Below are 14,799 nucleotides of genomic sequence, written 5' to 3'. Positions count from 1 at the left end.
AAAGAAAAACCACCACCATTATTGAAGGACATATAATGCCACTCCCAATCTGGCTCCGACTTACCTTTCCAGCTTCATTACATATCGCTCTGCTTTATACATGTTATATTCCAGCTAACTTGCTGGACCCAGACTGTTCCCCCACGGACACTCCTTCCTCACCTTCACCGCTTACAATCTGTACCTTAAGACTGAGTTCAGGTGCCCCCTTTTATGTGGAGCCTTTTCCAATAGTATCACTACCCCAAACCCCCCACTTCTGCAAGTTGTCAGTGTTTTCCCCTTCCTTAAACTACTCTGTATCTGCTTATGTGTGTACCCAGCAGACTGTAAGCTCCTAGAAGGTAGGGACTGTTGTGCTTTTGTCCTTTCATTATCGCAGAAATCTAATGCATATTAGACAATGAGTGTTTGCTGTTGAGCTGAACTCGATACAGCCTCCCTCTACCCAACACTAAAATCTGCACCACTGGGTGGAAGATACCCTTTCCTTCTTATGGTAGGTAGGAAGTATGACTTCTCAGGGGGTCACTGTGACTGAGGCTCATGCCCCTGATTTAGACATTGTAGCTCTAGGGTCTTTTGCCTTACCTTGAGGCTGATTCACTCTTTGACAGCTGGGCAGCTGTTGGGCTTTGGGGGCCAGAGCATCGGCCAGCAAATACCCCAAACGCTTCACTGATACTTTGGATGAAATAGAGGAAAGAAAGAGAGGAAAGTACTTACTTTCCATAAGGAACATTTCTGGCTGAAGGCACTGCTGCATAGTAAAAATTTTTATATTCATCCATCCAGACTTCTGCTGCCCGGCGAGTGTTCCTAGGAACAACAAAAACAAAGGTGTTTTGAGAAGCTTCCTGCCATCATCCCTGTGTGAACTCCTCCTGTGGTGACAGCTTCTCTTTACCAGGGCCTTTCCGTGAACCTGCCAGCAAAGGAAGGCTCAGGCTATAATGAATGCCCCACAGAACAGAACCTTCTAGAGTTCAGATTCCTTGAGGGCAGGGTCTATGCTACAGATAGCACCCTGTCCCTCCAAATGCCCACTACAGTGCTGTGCTTCTGGTAGGTAATCAATCAGTCTATCCTGAGTGCAAGAGAATTCTTGTTGCTTTTCTTTCTAGCATACTAATTTTCCAAGAATGAAAGGAGAGACCAGAGGGCTGGCTGAGACATTTTGATGTGGAGGGGCTAGGGTAGTATTACATTAAAGAACACAAAAGAATTCCTATCATCCACACAGAGTGCTAGGCATGGTGCTTATTATATGCAATAACAGCTTTACTCTCCAGGTATTCAGGTTAAGGGTATGGAAACAACAGACATATTTCTTTAGGAAAAAAAAAAAGAAAGTAAAAGGAAAGAAAAGAAAACAGAGATGATTTAGTGTTTACATTATTCTTTTCTTCCTGTCTGCCTGAGGTGAATTGGTGTCTTGTTTTGACAAGGAATATAGATTAAAAGGAGATGACCTTAAGAACATATCTCTAGGGCTCACTTTGCATTGTACAGGGGTAACACAGACAAGGATCTGAGCTTTCATCTGTCAGATGAAAAACCATACATCCCTAACCCTCACAATCACGCATGGCTCTGCAGCTAATGCAAGGTTAAATCATGGGCCAAACAGCATGGAAATACGAAGATTCATGAGATTCAAGGATATCGGGGCCGGTTAAATTTAAATGTGCAACATTTATTAAAGACTGTCAAACCTGCGTTCCATCCTAGGCAACAAAGATTCTCTCTGAAACAATTGTAGAACATTAAAACAGACGGCCTTGGCTCCTCACATCACAGGCCTAAACCAGAGAATGCTGGTAATCTCCTAGCACCTGTGACTTTAAAGGTAGACTCAATTTTAAGAAAACCTAGGAATACAAACATTGATTGCATTATAAAAGTGCTCCCTGATTTTAAAAACTGACGTACTGGAACATTTCTTTAAATAAAACATTTTCCAGGTATGCCAGGAAGAGTGGAGGGAGAGTTGATTTGTACTCAGATGAGCTAGGTTCAAATTCTGGGCCTGCCAGTAATAACTTGTGTGAGTCTGGACAAGTCATAACTGCTCCGGGCCTCAGTTTCCTCATTCTGAGAACAGTTTGGAACAGGATGAGAGATAAGAATATTGTAGATTTTTATACCTGCAAGAGTCCTTACAGATCACCCAGTTCAATCATCTCATTTTACCAATGAGGAAACTGAAGCCCAGAGAGGTCTGCATCACTTGCCCAGAGTCACACAGCTAGCCAGGTATCTAAGGTAAGATCTGAACCTAGGTCTTCCTAACTCCAAGTCCAGTTTCCTTCTTATTCTAAATTCTAGATGGCACAGTGGATACAGTGCCAGGAAGACTCATCTTTGTGAGTTCAGATCTGGCCTCAGATACCTCCTAGCTGTGTGACTGTGGACAAGTGACAACACTGTTTGCCTCAGTTTTCTCATCTGTACAATGAACTGGAGGAGGAAATGGCAAACCACTCTAGTATCTTTGCAAGAAAACCCCAAGTGGGGTCACAAAGAATCAGAAATGATTGAGGAAAAACTCAACAAATGATCCTAAGATGATCTGATTTCCATGGAGCTTTTGAGGACCATATCTTTCACATGGTGTGGTGGTACCCTGGTATTTGCATTTCTGTGAGAGAAGGTCGGTTGGTGATAATTATATCAATTACATTTAAAAGACAGCTATGAGAGGCTGGGTCACAAAGAAATCTCAGAAAAAAAATCATTATCATTTCTTTTGGGAATGTTGTGGGCCTCCCACATTTCTACTGGGTCGAAGGGATAGCATCTTTCATTCTCTGGCTCTGCCACTTACTGAGTAACTTGGAAAAAATCATTTCGCTTTTCTGGGCCTCAGTTTCCACACTGGGGAAGTGAAAGATATGAACATGACGATCTCTGTTGTTCCTTCTAGTACTAACACTCTATGATTCTAATATTTGTGTATAACTCATTCATTCAATTCAATTAATGTATCCCAAACCCACTGATTAGGTACTTGCTGTGTGCAAATTACTATGCTAGGCACTGAGAGAGATCAACACACACACACACACACACACACACATACCCCAATTAAGACATGGTCCTGCCCCCCTGGACCTTATAATCTAGTAGGGGGAGAGGAAGCTGGGTGGCCCATACATAAATATGCAAAACGACATAAGAACTATAATGAAGAATGTTATTATAAAAACATAAGATAGATAGAACACTATGAGAGGTTAGACCGAAAAATAATTTCCAAACAGGGGTTGGGAGGAGGGAAAGCTTCATGGACAAGGCTGTGCATTGAAGGATTATATACAGCCAAGCCTAATTTCCTAAAAAGTTGATTATTTGGCTTTCTTGTGGTCCAGATCTTTTCCCTCTTTACTTTCTGGTCATTTTACTGCCAGCCTCTACTCAGACAAAGTCAGGGAGAATGGAGAGAATTTCAAATCAGTCAGTTCATGATTCTCATTAGCCATTTAAAAAAAGGAGGGGCGGGGAGTTTCCTAAGTGAAGGGAGTTAAAATTTGTTTCAGATGAGATTTCTGAGGTCTGACGCGCATCTTCATTTCATCATGTTGTCCTTTGCTATGGATAAGCAAGGGCAGGCTGAGCCTAACAGCCCCTTGGATCCCCCATGAGCCCCCCTGAGTCCGAATTCTATGCTATCTATTCAGGGAAATGCTTCCTTTGAGAAGTATTCATTTGCTGTGGGAAAAACGAGAAGATTCTAAATTCTACCAATTGGCCCACTGAGCCTCACAATATGAAGGTTTTAAAAATCTCTTAGAACCTCTCAGCACTTAGCACAGAGCCTGGCACATAGTAAGTGCTTAATTAATATTTACTGATTGACTGATTAACTGATTCCTCCTCTCCTATCTGTCTCCAAGCTATTCTTTTTCTGAAAGGAATAAAGAAACCAGGCAGAGGCAGCCAGGAGGCACAGTGGATAGTGTCTGGTCCTGGAACTAAAGAAGAGCTGAATCATGCTTCAGACACTTAGTAGCTGTGTGACTCTGGGCAAGTTACTTCACCCTGTTTGCCTCAGTTTCCTCATCTGTCAAATGAGCTGGAGAAGGAAATGGCAAACCACTCCAGCGTCTTTAACAAGAAAACCCCAAATGGGGTCATGAAGAGTCAGACACAACTGAAAATGACTATACAACAATGTGTGACAGGCATTGTATAAAGTAGTTTACAAATATCTCATCTGATGCTCACGGCAACCCTGGGAGGTAGGTGCTAGTATCATCCCCATCTCACAGCAGAGGAAGCGAGGTGCTCAAAGTGACTGGCTTAGGGTTACCCAGCTAGCAACCCTCTGAAGTCATACTGGAACTTAGGTCTTTTTGACTTCAGCCCCCAAATTCCACCTACTGTGCCTCCTAGTTTACAAAACGCTAAGAGAAATGAAAATATAACTGTCGAGGATCTGGGGGTTTCTGTAATGGAAAACAATGTAAAGGCTATATCCCCTTTTGCCTGAAAAGGTCCCAGGAGATAAAACTTCCTGTCTCCAAAGTTATGATGCAATACCTTGCACTTATGACATAACTTTGAGCAAAAACAGCTTCCAGTTTGATGTGTATTAAGTGGTTTGTGTAAACATTATGGCAACTTGATCACAAATGGAGAAGGGGCTTGAGACTGAGTGGCTTATCTGTGTTTTAGGTGGGGAAGGAACTTGTGAGAATCTGTCAGTGGTTCCTTAGTTCCAATAATTTCAGTCTTTGAGCACTAGGGGAAAGTAGAGTAAAAATAAGAAGGAAAAGCAAGCAACCAGTTAAAGCAAAAAGAAAACCAGCTGGGGATCCTGTATGGGTAGGATCTCAAGGTGAACGAATGGTGTGAAGGCCCATGCGTACATTGTCAAGAAAATAACACTAATGCATGACAGAACTTTGGTTATAAGACTCAGGTGGGAAACTTCAGAAGCTTTGTGGCTGTTATGTCTGATATGTCAAGATAACCAATTCAGTCAACTAACTAAACAATTCCACCAAAAAACCCCAACCTGATAAACCAGCTATTTAAATGAAAAGACCAACCAATTCAGTTGACACATCCAATGCAAAGATTCATACACACAGCACAATCTCACCCTTCTTCCTGTATTTATTGTGTGATCCATATTTTGTCATAGATCTTTCTCCTTCCCTAGACATGCATGCTTACATTGACTCATTTAAGGGAGGAAGTAGGGCATAGAATAAAGCCCTCTACCCTTGGATTCAGGAGACCTGGGAACAAATTCTAGTTCAAACTCTTACTGGTTGTGTGTGACCTTGGTCAAACGGTACAGTAGAAAGAATACTGGCACTGGAGTGAGAGGTCTTGGGTTCAGATCCCACCTTGGCCACTTACTGTATGGGCAAAGGAATAATTATCATCTCTGGGCTTCAGTTTCTTCATCTAAAATGAGGCAGTTGGGCTCAGGTCCCTTCCTACACTAAACCTATGATATTATTACTTACCTTCTTTGAATTTTGGTTTCTTTGTGTGCAAAGTGGAGTTAATGATACTTGTGCTACCTACCCCACGAACTGTTGGGAGAGCATGTGCTTAAATGCTGTGTGAGTTATGATTATTTATATCCTTTTGAAAAGCATTTTGAAACCTACTGCAAGGCACTATGGGGATATGAGCATGACTAAGACATAGATCTTGTCCCTAAGGTCTTCGATTAATAGGCAAGATAAGACATACACATAAATAAATGAAAGCAGAGCATAATAAGTGCATAAATGAGTTACAAATCAAATGTTAGGAAAGATCTGGTAATCCTCACAGAGCAGTTAGCATCTCTACTGAACCTTTGATGATGGGCAGGAGCTGCTAGTGGTGGAAAGAATTTAAGTCTAGGGATAGGAGGGTAGAAATACGAGACAGGAGCTGTTAAGAAGTCTGCAAATCCATAGGCAATTCAAATTTCATTTGTTCTCATTTCAAATGAGTGGCAAACCTAAATTTTTATAACATTAGATATCTATATTATTTTTTAAAAATTAAAATACCTATATTCTTTTTTCCTCCCCAGGCTGCCTCCTTTTTCAATTACATATTTTTTAATTAACAAAAATCTTTCTCTTCTGCCTTTTCTCCTTTCTGTTCCCCCCCCCAACATTTCTTTCTCTGAAAACTGCCTGTTCATATCCTTTGACTATTTATTAATTTGGCAAAGGCTCCTATTCTTATAAATTTGAATCAGTGCCATATAGCTTAGAAAAGAGGTCTCGATTTAAAAAGTTTGTGCAAAGATTTTCCCCACCCCAATTTACCTGCTTCTATTCTAATTTTGTTGCACCAGTTTTACTTGTGCAAAATCTTTTTAGTTTTCTGTAATCAAATTTGTCCATTTTACTTTCTATGACCCGCACAATATTTTATTTGGTCAGAACTCTTCCTCTAGCCATAGTGCTGACAGGTAATTTCTAAGTATCTATATTCTTAATTCAATGTTACTGAATCACAGAACTTGAGAGTTAAAAAGTTACATAGAATCAATCGTTTGGCTCAGGATCCTCATTTTAGAGATGAGGAAACTGAGACATGGAGAGGTTAATTAAGTAAATGGCTCAAGGTCAAATATCTAATCACATCTTAAATTAAGCATTCTACAGAGAAACACTGAGTCTTTAAGTTAACTTAGTTTCCAAATCTGTAGCACAAATATCCCTGTGAATTAAAAAAAAGTTTCAAAATTTTATTTGACAATACAAAATTTAGTATCTGAGTCACTGAGCCCGAAGATCCTCTCCTTATTCAAAACAACAAAACCTGGCTCAGGATTTTCCTTCAGAAGTTATTTTCCTGGTCTTCCAGGGAAGGGTCTAGTTGAGTGTGGTAGCTCTAAGTTTTCAGGAGAAAGGCAGAAGATTTAACTCAGCAACGGACTTTTTCTTTAAAAAAAAAAATGTGTTACTCACCGGGCAAACACAGTGCCACTGCCCCCTGGAAAACTATAGGGGTGCTGCTTCCGGAACACGTGCCCGACTCGGCTGCACGGGATGATCTCTAGGCTGCCGCCACACTGCCACACTCGGAATGAAATTTCTGTGGTAATAAATTGAGAACAAGTGACTATTCAAAGAATGAGATAAAGGTCCAACATCCTTCAGACATTTCCTACACTAGATGTGCTCCCAGATCTCCTTATTTGTTGACTGGTGAAACATTGCCATTGAATGCAATGTTAATTGACCGGAAGAACTTTACTAAAACAATTAACACAGAGGTTTTGAATTACAGTATCTTCAGCTTTGATAAGACCCTTAGACATTATTAATACAACCTCCTACCTCATGCAGAAATTCTTCATAAAATATCCCTGGTCATCGTGTCTCTCAAATATTTTCTGTGAAAGGGAAGTCACTATCTCACGCTATTCGTTCCATTTTTTAAAATTGCTCTAATTATTAGAGCATTTTTCCTCAGTTGAAGTGAAATCCATCTTTACCTTCTACCCTTTGCTCCTAGTTGTACTCTCTAGACTCAGAGGGAAAAACAGTCTTACTTCCCTTCTTTCCTTCAGTAACAACTTTAAAATTATTTAAAGATAGCTAACATATTAGTTTTCTATTTTTTCAGGCTATATATCCTGAATTCTTTCAGCTGATCCTTGTATGAAAGGGCTTCAATGCTTTTTGCCACCAATGGTCTTCTCTGGATGTGTTCCACTTTGTAAATGCCCACTATATTCCTGATGTGGTCTGACCAAGTTCAGAGTATGGCCTAGGATGTCAGCTTTTTTGCAATCATGTTATCATGTTACGTTACTTGTTCACACTGAACCTGCAGTCAATTAAAACCTCTAAGTCTTGTTTCATACAAACTATTATCAAATGCCACCTCTTCCCCCCATCCTTTGCCTAGGCAGCTGAATTTTTCAAGGATAAATGCAGGAAATGAGGAGGTTGGACTAGACCAGAGGTGTCAAACTCACAGGCCACCTACCACCCAAGCCTCCTAAGTGTGGTCAGAACCAGATTAAAATGTAATCAGGAAATCTTTAACAAAATAAATAAAAATACACTAAAACAAAGATAATCTTAATCTGTGGTTTACTAAGTCAATGTGCAGCTGGTAGGGAAGGGATGAAACAATTCATCTCCAGGCACCAAATAAATTTGTGTAAGAGGAACATGCATACGTATGCATAAGTATAATTATGTTAGTAGGTACACTATTTGAGTTTGACACCATTGGACCAGATGATTCCTAAGGCCCTTTCCACCTCTAAAAGTCGGTGATATTCTCACTTCACTTTTATTGCTACTGAATTTCATCTTATTAGATTTGGCCTATCATTCTGATGGGCCAAAATTCTTTTGGATATTGATTTTGTCATCCAATGCATTATCCATCATCCTCCGCTTTGGGTCAAACTTTTAACTTGGATAAGTGTGCCTACTGGCTTTTTATTCAAGTCATTAAGAAAAACATTGACCAGAAAAGGGCCACCAGAGCAGTTCGCTCTCTCGCTTTCGCGCGCTCTCACTCTCTCTCGCTCTCTTTTCCTCCCGCCCCCTTCCTCTATGGATAAAGTTGCCCAACCAGCTACAAATCCACATAGCTGTACTAATTAGTGTCTAGCTGATATTTCTCTATCCTGGGTATAATGATATTCTAAGAGGGCAGGTCAGCAATACCAGAAAACAATGGCAAAACTAAGCAATAGGCACTCTTCAAAATGACAGAAAGACCTAAGTATTCTTAAAGTGTCCGCATGAAACTTTGTAATTAGACACAGAAGATAATTAAACATCCATCTCCCTCTAATGTTACTGTTTAATATTAATTGAGCACTAGCCTGTGCTTCTGCTTTTTCACCCAGAAAAGGTTGTAATTTAAAATTTAAAAAACTTAAAGAAAGTATTTTTAAAAATTTGAATAAAGAAATTTTTTTTGCTGCGCCCTTCCACCTCACTCCATCTGGAAGGGTTTACACACAACCTCATGGCTCGCACTGACACTAGACTGTGGATTTAAAGATGCCTGTTCCTTACTACCCACCCACAGGCTTTTACTATTTGACAACTTTCCAACCTATTTACTTTCACCTCATGTAAAAGTTGGCTTGCCTCCCATCAACAAGAAAATAATGCAACACAATGATAAAATAATTCATCCCCAGGCACCCAAGAGGCTTGCATAAAAGGCATACATATGTGCATAAGTAGAAATATGTTAGTAGGTGCTCAAAAGGCATTGGGTGATTAGTGAACCCTTTCTTGATAATTGCAAAAGTAAATTTTGGCTCAACACAAATTATAAGACATTCTGAATTAGCTGGGTCTGAATTAATAAGGTTGTATTGGATACTGAAGTCATCTTAAAAGTTAAATAATTACAAGATTATTGGTAACATGGCTTTAAAGATAGATGGGAACTTAGGGACCATTTGGTCTCCCTCCTATTTTTTTTTTTGAACTAGATGAGGAAAACAAACAAAAAAACCTAAATAGGTCAAGTGACTTCTCTGTGATATGCAGGTATCCAGTGGCATAGTCATTATTTGAATCCAGCCCTTGTAACTCCAGATTCAATGGTGTTTCCATGATATTCGAATATACTATTAATGATTTCTAAGGCTCCATAAAACTAGATTTACATTATAATACCTACTTTAACTAAATAAAACTTCAAGATTGGCAAGAAGGTTTCCACACTGAGGATTAATTACGGTCTAGTCCGCATGGGAAAAATACATGTTCAGTCATTTTTCAGTCATGTCTAACTCTTTGTGACCCTATTTGGAGTTTTCTTGGCAAAGATACTGGAGTGGTTTGCCATTTCCTTCTCCAGCTCATTTTACAGATGAGGAACTGAGGCAAAAAGGGTTAAGTGACTTGCCCGAGGTCACACAGCTAATAAGTGTCTAAGGCCAAATTTGAACTCAGACTGACTCCTGACTCCAGACCTGGCACTCTGTCCACTGCACCACCTAGCTGCCCATTTATTCCTTTGTCCCATGAAATTCTGATTCTGCAACATAAGAGTGTAATAAAATAATTTTTTTTTAATTACCAAACGGTACAATAGTTAAACATTTTTAAAAAAGTAATGGAAGGACTACTTAGTCTAGGTGGAAAAGTTTGAAAATTTCCAATTCTAATTAGGTTTGGGCATATATTGCTGCACAATTACCACAGATAGCTCATGGGTAACAATCCAATGACTGGTTACCTGTGCTATGTGTGGTTTCCAGCCAAAGTCCACAGCAACAGTGAAGAATAGGGAGGTGGTCTGTAGGTTATGCATTCTTTGAAAGGCAGGGCCTAATTCCATCAGAAAATCTGGAGCAGAAAACTCCTAGAGAGATACCCTATTGGCTCCAAGAGTAAGAGGAGAAAGAGCTTTCATGCATATGAAATGATAAGCCTTTGGATTTGGCTTTCTTCCTGGTCTACTGACCCTTTCCTAATAGTCTTCCTTCTGCATACACCTTATTCCACTTCCAATCACCTTAGTACAAAATTCTGTGATGTAACTCACATTTATACAGTATTTTAATTTTGCAAAGTATTTGTTCTCACAGCTTCGTGTACCCATTTTACAGATGAAGGCACCTGAGAGAGATTAGGGTACCTGCCCACGATCACACAATTTGTAAACATCAGAACTAGGACTCCATGACCTATCATCCCAGCCAACTAATTTCAACAGCACAAGTACAGAAACATAGAAACCAAAGCAAGAGTAAAGTAAGCAACTGTAAACAAATCTCTGTCTTTCACTCTGGCATTTGAGTGAAAGGTCTCCTTTCATTTTGGGGTAAATGCTGTCTCTGCATCATGTCACAAGATCTGAACTGGCAAGAAGCAGATTCACTTTGGAAGAACTATTCAACATACAGCACAGTGCTGCACACCCAGTCTATACCGATGTTGACAGACATAGCTACTCTCAAGGCCTTGCCTTGTTTTCTAAGACATGGTATTTTTGATCGGGTGCATAGTCACCATCACATGGTGAAATGTGTTCTGAAGTGGTCCTTCCATAAAAGTTGAATGACTTGGAATTCCTTCTAGAATCTTAATCAACTGTATACAGTTCTAGAAAAACCAGCTATTTTTCTAATACTGAACTCAAATCTCTTCATATTCAAAAATGCTCAAAAGATCAACCGTATTTAAAAATTTTTTAGACCTTTTTTAATCTAGTCATTAAGTTTTCATGAACAAATTTCTTCAGCACATAAAAATTTCTTCGGCAGCTGAAATGCTCCAAAAATTATGCACAATGTCAGCAAAAGTTTCAAGTCATCAAAATGATTAAAAAACAAACATCATGCCAGTTTCTTAAATGAAGGGGGAAAAGACCATCTTTGGTTCTGTATTATAACTTAAAAAAAAAACTATTCAAAGTAATAGTTTCATCAGATTTTTCTCCCTTTCCCAAATGCACCAGCAAAAGGATTCACCCAGAGGCAAAAGATAATAAAAGAAAACTCAGTGGCCAAGGATAATTAGCTCAGAAGAAGTAAGTACTCGAAATTAATGGCTTCGAGCAAAAAAATCTTTTCTGTTCTAACTGTGATGCAGCTACTGAATCACAGATATAGATCTGTGAAATTAAATTGCATCCAGGTAATAATGATTTACAAGGTCTAATTTTTTTTAATCAAATAAAGCTAGGAGGCTTTTGCACAAATATTCAGGAAAGGATTATACTCATTGACCTCAACTCTAGCTCATTTGATGACTGAGACTCTATCACATTTCAAGGATACTATCTTGTTTGAGAGATGGAGAACTGGCCATTTTTCCAGGTTTTGCTGTGCATTTTCTCCCTAGGAATGGTCTCCTACAAAACTTGTAGAAAATCTACTACTCCTCTGAACTCAAATTTCACTCTAAATCTCTACCATCTGTGCTTCTGTAACTTGTCCCCACCAGCTCCTTACTTGCAACAAGACCAACATTAACAAGACCATGCTTTTTCTTTAGTCAGATCTGCATTTCCCACAGTCCAGACTCCCATTCTCGTTCCTTGTCAACATCTCTTAGGTGAGAGTCTGTTGTCCACGAGTCCATTCCCATTAGATTTCTCCAGCGCTAAGAAGCCAAGCATCCCATGCTCACATAAATTAGAAATTGCTTTCTATCAAGAGACTAGGTATTCAGAAGAAACAAGACACATACCCAGGTTTTCTCCTCCCCATACATCCATCATCATATCGTATTTTCCCAGTTCTTCAAAGTAGAATTTATCCATCACAAACAACCCGCCAGCGATCATGGGGGTTCTAGAAGGAGAAATGGGGATGGGAGGGAAGGAAGGAAGAGATTGGAGGTCAAAGTCAGAAGTGTTCTCTCAGAGCTGTCCATAATATCTGAACTACAAACTGACTTTCAAAATAAACTCTGGCTATTATTCCACACTCAGGATTCAAGCAACTTCAGGTTTATCCTCTACCACGGCAGGCACAGCAGGTTAGCAATTTACTGCCCTGACACTATACGGTCCATTAGGGATGTTGAAAACCACGGGGCAAAATTTGCTGACTTACTCAGGGCAAGTCATTTCTCTCTGAGTCTCCTCACCTGCAAAATGGGGAGTATCTGACATTTCCTCCTCACCTAAGTTGTTACCAGCAGTAAGTACGCAATGTGCTCAAACATCAATCCAATCTCTAAAGGCTAGCCAGAGAAGACACCCTAATGCCTACTTACTGATTTCCTATGATATGTAGGCTGCATGTCACAAAACAAAAGGAGGCAAACAGTTAAAAGGCAAGCCACCATCACTACTGGAAGTCCAAAACATAACTTGTTGACATAGGGAAGCCAAGCCCGGGAACAATTAAGGACAGCACTGACTATAACAGCAAGGTACTACTTACAGCCCTTGTGGTGCTTAGTATATTTTCATAGTACGTAAGGAAAAACAGGTCTGGCAAACTAAATTGGTGGGTACAGACAGGTCGGGTGTCTTTTAAAAATTTCAAAACACTTTATCACCTAGTGGTGGAGATGTCTACACCCTGGGTGAGAAGATAAGGCACAGGGAGGTGAAATTCTGGGCCAGGGTCATATGGCAACTCAGTGGTTGGATATGAGGCTAGAACTGGGTTGTTGTTTTTTTTTACATCTTTTTTAAAGATTGTGAAAGAACTTACTTTATGGGAGCAACTGGATTTCCTTGGCGTGCTCTCCTCTGCTCTGGGGTCATGTAATCCCATTTGAATACTAAATTCCAGTCAAAACCTGCAGGTGAGAGAAAAACCAACACAGGATAAATGACAAGTCAGAAAGTGAAATGTGGGCATACGCCTTCTTATCCTTTACTCTTTTTCTCTCACAGTCAAAAGCCTTTTACTTGTGAATATGTCTGAAGGAAAGCCCAACAAACAAGGATACATCTTAAACATTCCCTGCCTCTCCCCCTATCACCCGAAGCACCCAGCTCTGTGCACTCTTAGAAGTCTTCCTCATCGAAGGCAAGTGACTTGCCCAGGGTCACACAGCTACTGAGTGTCTAAGGCCAAATTCAAACCCTGCTGCTGCTACAACACCCTCTTTACTTCCCTCCCTAAAAGAAAGCACCCATATGAATTAGAGTGGATGGAATAAAAATAAAGGCACAAGGGGTTAGGAGAAAATAAGACTGAAAAAGGGACAAAAAGGGGATGAAGAAACTTCATTGGAACTTGCTGAGAACTACTTGTTCTACACTCTAAAGTTAGGGAAGCTTATGCTTTCAAGAAAATTAAGTATCTCTGGAAATAAACATATACTTCTATGCTATGTAGTATAGGCCCAGAATCAGAAGACCTGCGTTCAAATTCAGCCTCAGGTGTGTCTTAACTCTGGGGCTCTTGGAAAGCTACTTAACCTCTCTTTGTCTCAGTTTCCTCCAAATTGTGATAATAGCATCTACTTTATAAGGTTGTTATAAAAACCAAATGAGATGATGTCTGTAAAGCATTTAGCACAGCGACTGACACATAGTAGGTACTTTAAAAATGCTTGTTGCCTTCCCTTCCCCTCTATCTACACACCTGTTGAGATTTTATCTTTAAATCCACAGGATAATCTCTAGCAAACATTTGTTCCATAGAAGCACATAAGGTTCACTCCACCTGTCAATTCTCTCCAGACATATCAAGTGATCTCTTGGCCAACACTGCAACTCAGAAACTCCCATGCTCTAGCTTCCACTGATGTGGCAGCCATACTAAGTTATTCCCATTTTCTCTCTCTTTTGGTCACAGTGTTTTAGCTACGCTTACATGCAATTTCTCACTCCTGTGTACTCTGTATTCAGGGCTTTGTCTATACTGTTTGCTATGGTGCATTGAGATGGAAAGAGTGAAAACAAAAGGGCAGCCTGGTGGCTTTGCCCACTGGGATCCCAGGGTGTTCTGGGGGCCAGCCCATCATAGGGCCTTTCTAGTGAGCTAATCACGCTGCAGATTCACAGTGGTACCTGCCTGAGTACAAAGAAAGCACCTGGCTGACAGGTAGGCAGGTGACAGAAATGGGATGATGCACAAAGGAAGATTTTTAAAAAATCAGCACTCTCTGCCACAGAAACTCCAGCTACTGCACTGAGAATCCCAGCATGTCGGCGGGTTCTGGCTCATCTGATCCAGACCTGTTTGTTACACGCCTAGGGCAGAAAACCTGCCACGTTGTATCCAAGACATTCCCTATGTGTAAAATTAATGTAAACCAGAAAATCAGCCTGGAGACTGTGGCTAATTCAGAGAAAACTCAACTGGCCAAACCGCCTTGTATACTGACTTCCTCTTTTCTAAATCTGGTGCCAAGGATGGGACGATAAGGACTA

General features: G+C 40.2%; 1 protein-coding gene across 1 annotated transcript in view; it reads right to left on the bottom strand.

Annotated features, from left to right (window-relative positions):
- The window catches only part of GALNT2 (polypeptide N-acetylgalactosaminyltransferase 2), a 258,888-nt gene that overhangs the window by 22,366 nt on the left and 221,723 nt on the right, over nucleotides 1-14,799 (bottom strand). The window contains 4 exon segments of the mRNA XM_036755282.1: nucleotides 727-819; nucleotides 6,933-7,059; nucleotides 12,150-12,253; nucleotides 13,127-13,214. Of these exon segments, the coding sequence (XP_036611177.1) occupies nucleotides 727-819; nucleotides 6,933-7,059; nucleotides 12,150-12,253; nucleotides 13,127-13,214 (412 nt within the window).

Source organism: Trichosurus vulpecula, chromosome 4 (genome assembly GCF_011100635.1).
Source record: "Trichosurus vulpecula isolate mTriVul1 chromosome 4, mTriVul1.pri, whole genome shotgun sequence".
NCBI classification, from domain to species: domain Eukaryota; kingdom Metazoa; phylum Chordata; class Mammalia; order Diprotodontia; family Phalangeridae; genus Trichosurus; species Trichosurus vulpecula.
Note: the sequence above shows the minus strand (reverse complement) of the source record. Positions and strands in the feature narration are given on the sequence as shown.